Source organism: Oxyura jamaicensis, chromosome 2, assembly GCF_011077185.1.
Source record: "Oxyura jamaicensis isolate SHBP4307 breed ruddy duck chromosome 2, BPBGC_Ojam_1.0, whole genome shotgun sequence".
Taxonomy (NCBI): Eukaryota; Metazoa; Chordata; class Aves; order Anseriformes; family Anatidae; genus Oxyura; species Oxyura jamaicensis.
In genome coordinates this window covers 47,408,651-47,423,642 of record NC_048894.1, presented here as the reverse complement: position 1 = coordinate 47,423,642, position 14,992 = coordinate 47,408,651, and the positions used below count along the sequence as shown (strand labels likewise).

The window sequence follows — 14,992 nt, the reverse complement described above, 5'->3', positions numbered from 1 at the left end:
TATAAGTAACTTGGTTAAGTGTTTGATATTTACAGATTTTCAGCTTTTAGCTTTTTTTTTTTTTTTTTTTTTTTTTTAATTAGGCACACCTCAGAGCAAGTGCCATGAAGGATGACCACATACACTTTGTCAACTCCTTGTAGCAATGTAAAAAATATCATACAAGACTATATTGCACCCAGACCAAAAACCACCTGACAAGAACATCTGGTTGCTATCAGAAGTATTTTAGTAACCTAACTTCAACCTGAATCTTATCCTGAAAGCATGAAACACTGAAGTCCCCATTCAATAGAAATTAAACTTGATAGATGTCAATACTACTATGCTATTTCGAGGCCATACAATTTCTCTGACAGATTTACAAGAGGAACATAGGATTTGATTTTACTGATTTTGTTTGTTTTTAGTGCTGGGGGAGGCCTTCCTCTAGTCACCCATGGGAGAAGCATGAGCATGTTTTCAGCCAAATAATCATACCTTCTGTGAAAGATGAACACATTTTGATACAGCTTTTGGCTTTCTCCGGATACCTTAAGGATTCCCAGTTTGGAGAGAGTTTACTAGAAGCTATGCTGGTGATTTCTGAATGCCCTGACAGCTTAGAGGGCAAACCATATTTTGGGGTGCATTAAACACAGAACAGCCATCTGGTCAAAAGAAGCGATTAGAGGTGCCATTGTTATTAGTGCATGGGAATAGCACAAAGTTGAGGCAGGGGAGGTTTACATTAGATATCTGGAAAGCTTTCTTCATTGCAACAGGCATCCTACCAAGGTGGTTGCTGCCCCATGCCTGTCAGTGTTCTAGAGGCATCCTGGACAACGCCCTTAATAACATGCTCTAACTTTTGCTTAGCCCTGAAGTGGTCAGGCAGTTGGACTTAATGATCTTTGTAGGTCTATCCCAACTGAACTATTCTAATTTGAATCAAGATGGGTGCACGTAAGGCCAAAACATCTTATTTTTGTTGCTGTGCCTGCAGCTTAATTTCTTCAGAAATATAACATCAGTTTAAAACTGAGTTCTGGCACAGAAGAAATCCAACACAAGCACACTTTACTTGCTATTCTGCAACACACTGAGGTCAGCTGCTGAAGTTTTTTGCAATTCTCACCAGCTCTTGTAAGTAAATGTGAATGGTAGCTCTTACTTCTATATAAATGTAAAACAGAAAGAAGCAAGGCTTTCTAGACTGTCATTATCAGAGACACCAGCAACGTACCTATCCTATTCAAACATTATAGGACACAAGGAAGATCAGGCACATTATCATTATTTGTATTGCATACATGAGATGGATTGCCTCAGCATTAGCAAACCCCTTTATCATTTTCATGGCAGCAGAAATTCCTTCAGAGAAAAGAAATTCACAGGTACCTCATTGTAAATTAGCATTGTGCCAGTAAAGAATATGACAGCCAGAAGGTACCTGTAACTTCTTCCTCTGAAGGACAACTCAGGTATTTTGGAGAGAGAAAAAAAAAAAAAGTAATTTATTTTCACTGCTTTAATCTCTCTACTGTAGTGTTACCACTTATGCATAAGCATCCACTCTTCTACTGTCCTATTTACAATCCACTGAAGTGTATACTCTACAAATACAATACATATTTTCAGAAATGTAAGGGGAAATGCACAATTTTGTGAGGTTTAAAAAAGTGACACTCATCTGTACAGGATCCTCAAATTTATCATCTAAAAAATAAAATGTACAAGGCAGTATACACACAGCTATATAAAGGACAGATGTTACATTGACAAAGCAGCAAACTTGCTAACACGATACAGAAAATGCAAGTGTTTGGGGGCATGAGATAACACATTTAGTACCGCTGAATTTACTGTTGTAAATTTAGTAATACCCATATTTTTAGAAATATGTAACTGCAAATCTGGAGAATATTCTAAAAAATATTAAGCATTATATACACATGAGGTAAATGCACCTTGATCTTTTAAGAGGTATTTTGAGTTTAAAGCAACTGATATAGTGATATATATATATATTTTTTAATGTAAAATGATTAACACCTTGCAATCATTTCAATGGAACGATATAAACAAGGAACCAACTAAACAATGAATTTCATGGCAGTCACACTTAGAACCATTACTGAAAACCATAATATAGCCTCTAAATCATTTGACACCTTCATATCCCGATACAGTCGAACCCAATGTCTTTACCCTATATACAAAAGTCTTTCTTAGGATTACAAGTGAAACCAGTGGAGGGTGACATGCTTGGAAAGTCAGCTTGAGAAACAACCCAGAAATCCAGCTTTTCAAGTTGGAAGGTCCCTGAAGAATTCCACCATTCCAAAAGCAACTTCTCAGGCTTTTCAGCATCAGATCATTTCCAATGCTCCTTATTCTCCATGTCCTTATGTGTCCACTTAAGTCACTGAGGCTTCAATGCTACTAAAATATCAAATTGACTGAAGTGATTAAACTTAAGTGAATGTTTAATGTACAATAAACATTTGTATCAATATTCATCAAAATGTTTTGGCATATACTTGAAATTATACAAAATTAGTATTTTGAATGCTAAAATATTTTGGTCCCCCTGGATTTCCAAGAGCAGATCTAGTGATATTACAATCTTAATTTAAAAAATACTTATGTGTACCTGTGTCCATATATATAAGATATGATCTTACACAGGTAACATTTAAAGTTACATAATATATACAGACACAGCCTTTGTAAAAGGTGTTCAGTTCATATAATGTAAAAAACAAACAAACAAACAAAACAAAAACACAGCTTGAAGTTGCGGTATCAGAACTGAGGATACATACAACTCTATTCAGAATTTTCCTGTTCTGCATTCCAATGTGAATAATATGGTTGGTTGTTCAAAATAATGTTCATAAGGTCACACACTGCACCAGGTGTCCTTCCTGTGCTTTGTTTTTGCAAGCTTCTATTACAAAGTTAAAAATTAGAACAACACAGGAATTGCTAAGCAATTCAGGAGAATGAAGAATAGTAGGTGGTTAGATGAATACAACTGACTGAATAATCTGCGTGCCATTATGCTCTTTAGGTGCCACATATTCTCTTTTAAGTGCTACAGAACTGCTGCTTACATTTTAGGAAACTAAATGTTATGGTGACAAGATTTTGCATGTGGTAATTCCCACTTCTCCCCTCCCCAAATTAAGTTATCTGATGAATTACACTGGAAACACTCACACAATACCATCAAGATTATTACAAAGATCAGAAGCATGCTGGTACCTTGATGTTTCCAAAGTATGAAATATACCATTTGTATCTAAATGTATTTGGTAAAGAACCAGGTAAAGAAAGGTATGGCAAACTCAAAAAAAAAAATTAGTGTTTAAATAGGAAGCCTTTGAAATTAGTACGGAGCTAATAGTTAAGTCCTACTTCAATGCCGACCTGGGTTCTTTAAATATTTGTTTAGATATATAGAATTTCTTAGGGAAGCATGCCATGTAGGTAGAATGGGGAGTTCAGTTATTCATTTTTTTAAAAAACAGTCATAATTGGAAAACTCTGTGGTGCACAGCTGACCATTTGCATAGAAGCAGAGTTTATTTAAAATCCTTATGTGAAGTCACTTCTGACTCAACTTTGCTTGATATAGGCCAGAAAGCATGACTGGGAGGTTAATACCAAAAAAACCTAAGTGTGGCAGTTGTACATACATTTAAACACAGTTGTTTTCTGCTAAGAACTTCCCTTTTATTTTTTCCTGTTCTCCCAGATGAGTAAACTCATCCATAATGGTGGCTGAAGAAGTATTTCATTGTTTGCAGTTCAACCTCTGTAGATTTGTAATTCCCACATCAATGAAGCTAGCTCCTCTCCAATCAAGAACTTGGAAATAAGAGTTAGTGAAGTGCTAATGCTAAGTCTTGGCAAAGTCTTTTGCTACCTACATAGCCTCCTTTTACTGCTTTAACTACTACATATCAGAGACAAAGGAACACAATTTCATCTGTGCTTCTTTTCGCAACCACCTTGTCGAATAAAAAGGGAGCAAAATTAAGGTTTCCCGGTATGTGTTGCATACTAAGAAGGATATTGATGTGCTCTGGAGAATAAGTTAACTGTTAGGTTGCATACTTATTACCAGGCACATTTACATACAGAAATCCTAACAGGTATTAATGATACCAAAGGTCAGCCAGATTCTTCCTAATATTGCAATTAAAATGATATCCTGGAAACAATAGTTTTAAAAGTTTCTACATGGATTCCCCCATTCCCCTCCAGAAGTTATAAGTTTGGGCAGAGAACACAATTCGATTTCTAAAGAAGCTTGTCAAAATCTTGTGATATCCTTACAATTTCAGGCCAAACTTGACTAAAGCCATGCATACTATTCTGTCTTCTTATGATGACACAAGCCATCATAGGCATTGTTCCTCTAACTATGAAGACGACTGATGGAGCCCCCTGGTATTTGTATCCAGAGACCTTCAGCTCATCACTTTCTGTGTACATGGCACACACAAAAAGCATGTACATAGAATGGGTAAGCAGCTTCTAACTTTCTTGTTCGAAAGCCCAAATAAGTTCTCCCCAGTTAAAGGTACACTTAATCCTCATTTAATTGATTTTTTTTTTTTAGCCTAAAGACTGTAGAACTGCACAGCAAGCAGGCCGTTCGTATTTAAAGGAAGAAAATCTGCCTTAAAAACCATCTTAGTTCTCTTCCTACTTTTCTTAAGTAGACGGGTACTTCAAGCATTTTTAAAGTACCACTTGATAGAAAAAAAATCTTTACATGTAATTATGACTTATGACAATAATTACAAAATATGACAGAATTATTAGCTTACACAGTGACTAGCTTACATGGTTTGATACTCCTACAGTGGTTTAAAGAGTCAGGTTTTGGTAAAATTAAAGGTATTCCACAAAATATATGCTCACTGAAACGGATGTGAATTAAATCTTCAGGAAAGGAACAGTTGAGTAAAACTTGTATTTTTGAAACCAAAAGTACCATAGGCTTTGTACACTCCTACTGTTTTGCATTAAAAGACTCAAAAGTAGCACTTACTGGTATAATACAATCTATTTTGAAGGCAATGTAGTGTTCTGAAAAAATGGAAAAAGTAACAGCAATCTTGTATACAATTGCATAAATTATGTTCCTCACAACCAAATGAGGTCAATTTGCAAATCTAGGTAAAAGTCCAAAAGACATACAACCTTAATAGCTAGCAAAGTATACTCCAATGGTACATTCAAAATCTGAATCTAAGAACTGTCATGGTGGTTCAGAATAGTCAATGTACCAGCCAGGAATAATGTTGCTTAAAAAGCCACCAATGCACTCTATAACAATATAGTGAACCAGTTCCATTTTAAAAGTGATCTCGTATTTTTAGCACAGAAGTTAAGACCAGCTATGAACTTTCCAAATAAAAAAAATATAGGTTAATAAAAATAAAACTAGACTACATGATTTTTTGTAAGTAACCTTGAGAAGAGGTTCATAGTGCACAGACAGGACCCAAAACAACTGTTTAGCATGTCCACAAAAATCCTAGTAAGTGACGTTCCTATGAAGTATTAAAGGCAGCAATATCCTTCTGTTCCCCCAGTGAGGTAGAACAATTAATGTTCTTAACATGCCACTCTGGTGCAGATATGGATTTTTACAGTATTTTCGGTAGTAAATCCAGGATTACATCTTTATCCCCTCCTGTTGACTAAGCTGTGATAATGTTTTCTTAATGCGCAAAGCTGTTAGCCTAGCAGCTCCATTGGCGTACCAGCATTCCCGCATGATTTTCGCCATTACTCGTAATGCCTGCAAAGGAAAGACAAGTAATTACATGCAGTTCTGTTCCGATGTAACCTCTGTTCTGCCTTAGTCTCTTACGGTACGTATTTCTGTAGTCTATTATATTACTAATATTAAAGCTGCATATTGTAGAAGAAAACTCAAGTTCTTAAAGTTTTTTTTTTTTCTGTATATAAAACAATATAAGGAGAACACTACTATTCTTCATTGCAATTTCAGTTCACACAAAAACATTTTAATGAAGAATCGGCAGCTTTTCTGTGACAATTTTCTAAATTTTTGCATTAGACAAGCTATACTCATTTTAAGTCCAGTTGAAAAGCAGTAGCAAAATAATAGAAGGCACTCGGTATTAGCACAGAAGTGGCATGTAGCTGGGTATATACTCAGTCACTTCCTTCAATGATAGTGTTTTTCAAAGAATTAATTAATTGTATAGCTATTCAGCACTTTTTAATCACATCTTCCTCAAACTGAAGCTCTAAAATACTCTGAAAACTTCTGGAGCCTTTTTATCCTTCACACAGCCATTCTTTGAAATCCTTCAATGCTACTATCAAGTAATAATGCAAATAACAAAAACTAATGATGAAATAAAGTAATAGGTATACATTCCAGATTATATACTGTATGACAAGGAACTACTAAGTGAATTTATTGGGTTGGAATAGCAGCATTTAAAAAGCGATTCTATAGTCTGTGGGTGTATAGTGGTTTTCTCTCCAGCTGTGTTTTCTCTTGCCCAGTCTTTTCTCTCAGGCCTTCATGTACGTATCGATTTCATACATTCCATAATCTAGTTCCTTCTCCCATCTAAAGTATATCACATCTCAGTCTCTTACTCCTGCTTTAGCCTCCTGCTGATATTTTGCTATGCTCTGAATGAGAAAGTATCAATTCTAGTCCTAACTCGTTTCCTAGAGCAAGCACTGTAACCAAAATTGGCTGGAAAGGCAAGACCTCACAATTGTGCATACTACTGCCTGTGTCCTGGTAAGCAGTGACTACCAGTGCAGTAAACTCACTCCAGAATCAGGCACAAGCAGAGAGGCATCATCAGGAGCAGTTGCTACATGCACACCTCAATTCTATGCCTCTGGCTTACGTTAGGCTTAGCTTCCTAATAATTATGCTTGTATTTCAGTAAGTACGTGAGTACAAATTTTGAGACAGATAAACTATTAAGGCCACTACAGTCTTGAATGAAAATTCTTAAGGGCACTTACTATTTTGGTCGGTCTAAATTCTGCAGGATATGCCTCTACCACAACATGATAGGGAAAAGGTCCCTGAGTTAAATCCAAGGGGACTTGAGCATTCACATGACAACACTGTTGAGGATACTGTTTGTGTTCCAAAAAGCATTAAGTACTACTATTGGGCTGGCAGAGTGCCAAGCTGAAAATAGCAAGTCCTGCTTGTGAAAAAGGTAACTTTTTCCAAAAAGCCAGCCTAGTTATAAAGGAGCTGGCACAGACCTAATAAGAAGCTATACGTTATTTCTGATTCATGTCTTTATTACCCTGGCTGTGGGTTGACCCTTATAGGCAGCTAACTCCCATACAGCTGCTTGTTCACTCGGGGGGAGTGAATGCCACAGTAGGATGAGGAAAGAAAACGAGAAGGGCAAAAGCAAGAAAACTTGTCGGTTGAGATAAAGACAGTTCAATAAAAGAAAAAAAAAAAAAAAAGTGATACAAAAGCAACTGCTCACCACCTGCTGACCAATCCCTAACTAGTCCCTGAGCAATAGCAGCCCCTGGAAAACTGTCCCCCTGCTCAAGAGTTTCAATGCTGAGCATGACATTCAATGCCATGGACACGTTCCCTCCCAATCTCTTGTCCACCTCCAACCTACGTGTTTGTGGGGACAGAGTGAGAAATGGAGAAAGCTTTGATGCTGTGTAAGCACTGTTCAGCAACAGCTTATCAGCGTGCTATCAACAGTTTTGGTCAAAAAACACAGCACTATACAGCCTGCTATGAAGAAAATTAACTCTGTCCTAGCCAGATACAGTATGACTCACTGTTACACAATAAATTTACAATGACACTTCCTGGATAATATAACTCATACTAGCTTTAATTTATATTAGCTTCATAAGGAGGAATCCTAGAACATAAGGTATTCACTTCTGTGGGACTTCATTAAATTTTTATATATAGCCAAAGTTCCGCAGCATTCGATAAAGCCACAACAGTTAGAAAGAAATTATGTTTTACAGAGGCAACCCTTTAACAACAAGCACAATTTTAAGCCACTGAAATCAATAAAAGCTCTGGCATCCATTAAAACAGCTTTAGAAAGGTTAGCCAATACCTCACAGCTCTGCCATCTGTTTGGAATATTGGGCCTTAACTTCTGCTCACAAACAACTTTCCTCATTTCTTCAACAGAAGGATCTGAAGGAACTAGGTCATAGTATGGCAACTGGTAATCTTCATGGATTCCTGTAAAAGGTTGAAAATGACTTTATTTTAGTTAACACTAAATTATGTATTCTTTACTTCTAAGTTATGCTCCTTACCAGTACCCACCATTTTCTTTTTCTGCTTTTATTTTTAAAAGTTATTTACAATGACTGACAAAAATAATAAAAAAAAAGAATCCGTAAACATATCTTTATGCTTATCATTATCCTTGAAGAGTCTTTAATTTATAAGTTTATATATTTGGAAAAGATGAAACCTATGTCATGTCTTTCATATGATATGCTTTCAAGAAGTATGTCTTTAGTATATGATTAACAACATTAATAACAGTATATGATTAATAACATTAATAACAGTGTTTTACTTAAAATAAGCCACGCACATTATCTGAACACATTATGTCTACTCCTTATGTGAAGGATTTTAGCAAAAAAATAATACAGACAGGAGTATTTCCTATTGTCTTTGACTGGTATTTTTCATTATTTTACACAAAGGTGGAATCAACCAGTCATCATATACAAGATAATGATTATAAAGTAAGTCTGAGAGTTACTGTACTGTTCTTAGAGAAAATTCTCTCAGACTTATGCAGGTTCTTTAAGTTACTTATAATTCTGTCCAGTCTTGTAGATTGCCACATACCACCGATTGAACATCGCCGAGCTATTTCCCAAAACACTAGTCCCATTGCATAGATGTCTGCTCGTTTGAATGACTCAAAATGTTTCATATTTATGGAATCATCTAAAACTTCAGGTGCCATGTACCTATTTGCAATAAAAGAAAAGAAAATATTTAATTTCATGAATACTTTACTACAGAAGTTCATTATTACTGTTCACTTCATAAACATTTATGTGGAGAAATAATGCACTTTACAAAGACTAAGATATTCAAAGCTTTTCTGCTCTTGGCCTACACATTTCCAAAAATCAATGAAGTGTTCAAATAAACAACTGTATGATGTAATGTAGTCCTTAAACAGAATGTATGGGGAATAGTTACATCTGATTATTAACAATAAACACATCACTATTTAGAACACAGTAAGAAAAGAAAAATGAGTGCCAATTTAAGAGCAAGGGAATGGAGCGTAGAGGACTTGGAAAACCCTAAGCTTTCAAAAAAGACAGGGACAAAAAAAAGGAAAGTAGCAACAGAATCCCCACATTAAAATACATGGGTTGCAGTTTACAGGAAAGCTAGATGTTCTTTGTATAGAAGAGAGCAGATCAGCATGAAAATGGATTTTTGGATACAAACACTTCTGAGGCACAGAGGAAAAGACCTGCCGGAGATAATACTAAATTGCAGTTGTAATGGTATGTGGAAGATGAGAGCATCTGCCTCATTAAAGTTATCCAACCAAAAGACCGTTCAGAACAAAGGACATAAATAAACAGAAGGCAATATGCAAAGAAATAATGGAGAGTAACTAAAAGGTGAAATGATACAAAGAGACAAACTTGGTAGACACAGGGTAACAGAGACAACAGCAAGACCAAAAGTCTCCAGTCAACAATTGATGGGCTATTAAGAAACTCCAGGCATAGCTCTGGAGAAGGCCAGTCTGGACTCTGTCACTGGGAAACTTCAAGTGAGAAATAAGAGGAACGTGAGGATTGTGGATATTCAAGGTGTACTGTGGGACTATGCAAAACTTATCAAGGAATGTTTAAGAGAAGGGAATCCAGGAGGAACAAAATGGGGTGAAAAAAAGGTCTAACAAAGGGGACAGGCACATGTAAACAGTTGCTAGTCAGTCTGCTTTTCTGACCAAGCCCTGTATCTGCTCATTGCAGTGTATCCTATCTTCTTATTAAATCCCCCCCTTTTTTTTTTTAAAAAAAAAAAACAACCACAATTATTCTATGTAACATCTCACTCACCATGCCACCTGCATACGTGCTCTAAAGACTACGTGCCAGCAGTTAGAGATAGGCATGATTCAGGGCCAGCAAATGGAACCAGACCAGGAATGAAGTTGTCACTGGGCCTAGGGAACCACCAACTAACCAACTAGTGTCTCAGCAGCAGAAGCAGCTGGAGGGGGAACTGAAGATCCAAGAAGAGCATATCCAAAAGCCTTAGGAGCAGATCTAGAGTGTCAGTTACTATGTGAAGACCAGTGTGAATTAATTATGAGGCAGCAACTCAACTGCATTTAGACAGTGGGTGAAGGCATCTGTGGGACTGTGTTGCCAGCAACACAGCAAGTGGTAGTAGTCTCACTGCCAGTGCTAGTCACTGGAACAAATGAAGGTCTCTGCTTCAGCCACTGGAGTAGGACCATAGGTCACAGGGCCCACAGTCATGCTCACAGGTACCAGCTACTGGGGAACTGGAACGAGAGCAGCAGAGTAAGGAGGGTTCTCAGTGCCAAAGACTGGAGCTAGAATCACAGGTCATGAAGCCTCTTGTGCCTGGATGCCAGCTGCAAGGGAGGGCTGGAGGATTTGTGTTTTCCCTAAACCTGATGTGCATGGCAAGGGTACATGCGTGTAATTTGCTAGCGAACTCCAAGCTTGACTATCCAGCAAATAGGAGGCCCAGCATCCAGGCAGGGCTGTTAAGACACATGGCCCGTGCTAGTATTCAAGGAAAACTATAAGTACAGGGGTGCTTGTGAGATGACCAGACAAATACACGCAACTGTTTGCTGGCATGCTCTAATCCAGTCTGGCTAGGTTAGTAGGAGGCCACTGGAGGCCATCAGAAGGCTTTAGAGAAAAGCAGCTGTACTAATATTTTAGAGACCCATAGGCATGTGTGCATATAAGGCTACAGAAGGATGTAGGTACACGTTTTCACTAGAGAAGTTCAATGCTGATTAGCTGAAGAGAAGGCAGTAGAGTTGACTGCTGTAAGTTCTGACAGTGTTTTATACAGGTGTTGTCAACAGCACATAGCAATCTGCATAGCCAGCTGAGTCATGACTGTATGAGTCTGTTAGACATGTTCAGCTTCACTATGGCTTGAGCCTCAACTGAGAAAGCAGCACCCACATCCACAGGCCAGAGATGGACAGGGTCCCAGGCCTTTGGGCACACTAAGCTGGGCTTCAGGAACCCAGGCAGGAAGAATCCCCAGTTCTTGGAATCTACTGGAGGTAGCAGCCACTTATGACATCCCCCTAACAAGTCAAAGCCATGAATGCATCTACTAGGGCATCTAGTTAAAAAGGCAGCACTGTTAAGTGTTCCTTGGAAAGGCTTCCTACCTTGAAGTAATTGATTCTTCATAATACAATCAGTACGTCCTGTCATAAACCAACATACATTTTTGAACGTGCCAGGCCTTTTTTTTTTTTTGAATAGTAAATTCAGTTCAGGTTAAATGCTCTAACAACTGTGCTGAGTTGACCTTCAACATTCCCTACAACAGAAAATCTACTGTAGCCTTTCAACTGAGAGAAACTGAAAGCTAGTCATGATATCCAAATGAAGTACTATGTCAGCGCAGAACTCACTGAGTTAGTGACAGCAGCATGTCCACAGGCTGCTAGAAAGAATGTGAATGGTATTTATCAGTCAGAAGTTGCAGTATTGCTTTCTCGATCTTGTATAGCTCTTGCAGCTAAATCCAATATGTAACATCTAGCAGACTAGTGTGTTTTTCCACATCATTGCCTTGTCAATCTCAAGCTGGTGTATTACTGAAGTAGGTAAACAAATGACACTAGGGCTCTGCAAAACACCGTTAATTGGCAAAAAAGCAACAAACAGATTACTGTAGTGGAATACAATATCAGCCAACAGATCAACCTCTGAAACTATCAGAGAAGCTTGTGCATAATTTTATCCAATCACTGTAGTACAGCAAAGTCCTAAATACTACTAAGAAAGTCTTACTAGGACTGTTTTTTCCTCCTTCTAGCTCCAGGCAGAATACAAGACCGACTGCTTCAAATAAACATTGTGATTTCTTCAGGAACAAAGAATCAGCTTATTGTCTTAGCATTACTGTATCCTATGGAAGTGACATACAAGGAAGCAAGGGCTATCAACAAGAGAGCAAAAATACTCATTAGAGTAGTACAGAATTTCAGTAAGGGCTGCTGACAAGAAAGTTCTCCTAACCACTGTGTAGGCATATGAATCGTCCACGTGATAACAGCACAAGCTGAGGAGGACAGTTGCCTGAGGAAGTACACAAGGTTCACCTTGACAGTATTTACTGAAAGAGAGGCAAGTCTTAATGTATCAGCCTTTGACATGGACAAGAGTCAAACTATTCTAGGCTACCTGTATCAAAAAATTGTTAATCAAGAAGTATGCAATACTGTTGTGGGTGTTTTCCTTATCTCAGCAAGGATTTCACACACACATATTGGAATTTGTTCTTATGCTACTTCATGTACTTGACAGTATAGTGATCAGCTTTGGGTCTAGAAGAAAGAATATCTCATCCATCTCAAGATCACATGGGGACACGAAGAGCGATGGAGCCAGTAGAAGGGGAAAAAGCATAAGCCAAAAACCCCAATCATGCTGCACAAGTCTGTCAGCCATAACTGCTTATATAGACAGTAAAGGAGACTGTCTCCATTTCTGTAAGTCATCCTAAGCACAAGGGTTTTAACAGAAAAAAAAATATAAAAGAGGCCTGACTGTGGTAGTGAAGCTGATTTCAAACCCTCAAAGGAGAGGGGAAAAAAAAAAAAATAAAAAATGAACGAACAAAACAACAGCAACCAACCGCCCAAAAAAATGCCAACCACCTCCCTCCCCAAAATGTGCCTTCCACTGAAGTTACAGGCAAACTGACTTTGTCTGACCTTCCACCAATGCAATTAGAGTGGTTTTGGCTTCACTAGCAACTCAAAATGGTGGCTGATTACTCAAAGTCTGAGAGATTATTGCTAGAGGCAAAAGGCAAGTAGATCACCTAGCTAGCATTTCATGGCTATTAAACAAAATTGAGAGAAAAATGCATCTCCTATGTACTCGTATATAAGTTGACAAACTTACATATTGAATGTAAATGCACTCTTCACTGAAACAGCATTTCAGATTCTAAAGAGAACTACTCTACACGGACTAATTTTGACCTTCTGAACAAGGTCTGCAGGTCAACATGCTCCAAGAATGGGATGATTGGTCTACAAAGGAGTTTAGTCTACAAAGGAGTTTACAAACAATGCTGAGTATAGCCTCACCGAGCTCTGGGAGCCCGCTGCTGGCTTTCCTCTTGTCACACTCAGTCTGAAAGCACTGTATTCATTTCCTCAAATTCTATTAAAGCTTACAGGGAGTGGAATAGGACCCAAAAACATGTTGAACATGACACTTCTCTTCACCACACCTGTTCTCAAGAACAGCTAGAATTCCACTCATGTTGGGGTTAGGTAAACTGCAGAAGATTGCCCGTGCTAAGGTGTAATTTACAACTGAACTGCTTCACCAGATTAAACACAGCCAGTTTCAACTACCAGAAGTAACAGCTGGGTTACACTTCTTTAAAAGGAAGAGGAGGATTTTATTTCCTCCTCAGTTTAAAGCTCACATTCCCTGCTTTATGCTTTAGGCTAAATTACAAAAGCATACATTTCACATCCCCTGATGAAGCTAAGCATCTAAGCAGAAATAAAGATTTGTTCAGCCAGAGAGAAGAATCAGTCCAATCAGTAGCTAGAGCACTCACCTGAAAATGAGTCTTGCTTGCTCCCTAGACCATGTTTTACTGTAGACAATCACTGGAAAAACATGAGCTTAGTCAAGCCTCTCTGAACTTGCATACAGAACTTCCACGTGCAGAAGAGATACCAGCAGTGGTACCCATCAATGGGAACAAAATTGTCATTGAACAGAAAAGAGCTGAGCTTCATTATGGAAAAATAAGCAAAGATGCAGAGTTACTTACCTAAGAATACACAAGAGGGAGGAAGAAGGGACCAGCCTTTTATGAGAATGAACAATTTTCAGAGAAGTAAAAGTGACTAATGTCTAAACTGGGCAGTGGACTTAGTCCTGCTGCTGCCCACTGCAGTAAGAGAGTTGGTGCACCTTCACCCTTGTGAAGAAGCATGAGGCAATGATTAGTGGAGACTTGAGAAGGAATAATGCCTAGTATTTTGTAATCTAGTAAAAATTCAGAAGGTAAGTCTCATCTAACTATTTGTGTAGTTTTAAAAAAATTGGTAACAGAAGAAGAATAACAGAACTTTAGAACAAAGTAATCTCAGCAATATGATTGTCAGTAAAAAATATTTCAATACTAATTCAAAAAGCCTTGTTCACTAAACCCCATTTTTCTCCCCCAAAAGCCACAACTAAACGTATATCCTAGTTCATCCCATTCACGCATACACATATGCAGTATCACTCACTAAAGAGATGTCAAAAGAAAAAAAAACAAACATTTTTTAGGGTAAGGACTGGGGAACATGCAACAACATTAACACAGGATTTTCTCCAACACAGTTAGGGCATATGCGTAAGTTACTCTTGCACAACCCTGGATCACAGGACTTCCACGCTTTTCTCAGCAATAGAAACTTTAGTACAAGTACTACTGGTACTAAACTATACTACACTGACTTAACACAGAAGCTATAAAGAAGTGCAATTAAACAGTTCTCAGGAATTCTTTTGAGAATGAGAAAAATTCTTACTTCCAAATTAAGAGGTACGCCTTTAAAATAAAAGGAAGCAAACTCGCTCATTCGTTGATAACTATTTATGCAGTAGATGACAGACAACTACCTTCTTAAGCTCTTGTAATTCTCTAAAGAATATATTCCTCACAAAAGCCCATGTT

At 37.8% G+C, this 14,992-nt stretch overlaps 1 protein-coding gene across 4 annotated transcripts in view; it reads right to left on the bottom strand.

Moving 5' to 3' along the window:
• Positions 1-14,992, bottom strand: part of LOC118161078 (reversion-inducing cysteine-rich protein with Kazal motifs) — a 108,614-nt gene that overhangs the window by 73,408 nt on the left and 20,214 nt on the right. For 3 of the 4 annotated variants that reach the window (XM_035316093.1, XM_035316094.1, XM_035316092.1), the window contains 3 exons: positions 8,876-9,000; positions 8,118-8,248; positions 79-5,803 (listed from right to left, as the gene is read on the bottom strand). The exons of the other annotated variant lie outside the window; for it this stretch is intronic. In XM_035316093.1, the coding sequence (XP_035171984.1) occupies positions 5,678-5,803; positions 8,118-8,248; positions 8,876-9,000 (382 nt within the window). In that variant the 3' untranslated portion in view covers positions 79-5,677. Of the gene's footprint in view, positions 1-78; positions 5,804-8,117; positions 8,249-8,875; positions 9,001-14,992 lie in introns of those variants that run through there. 4 annotated transcript variants of the gene reach the window in all.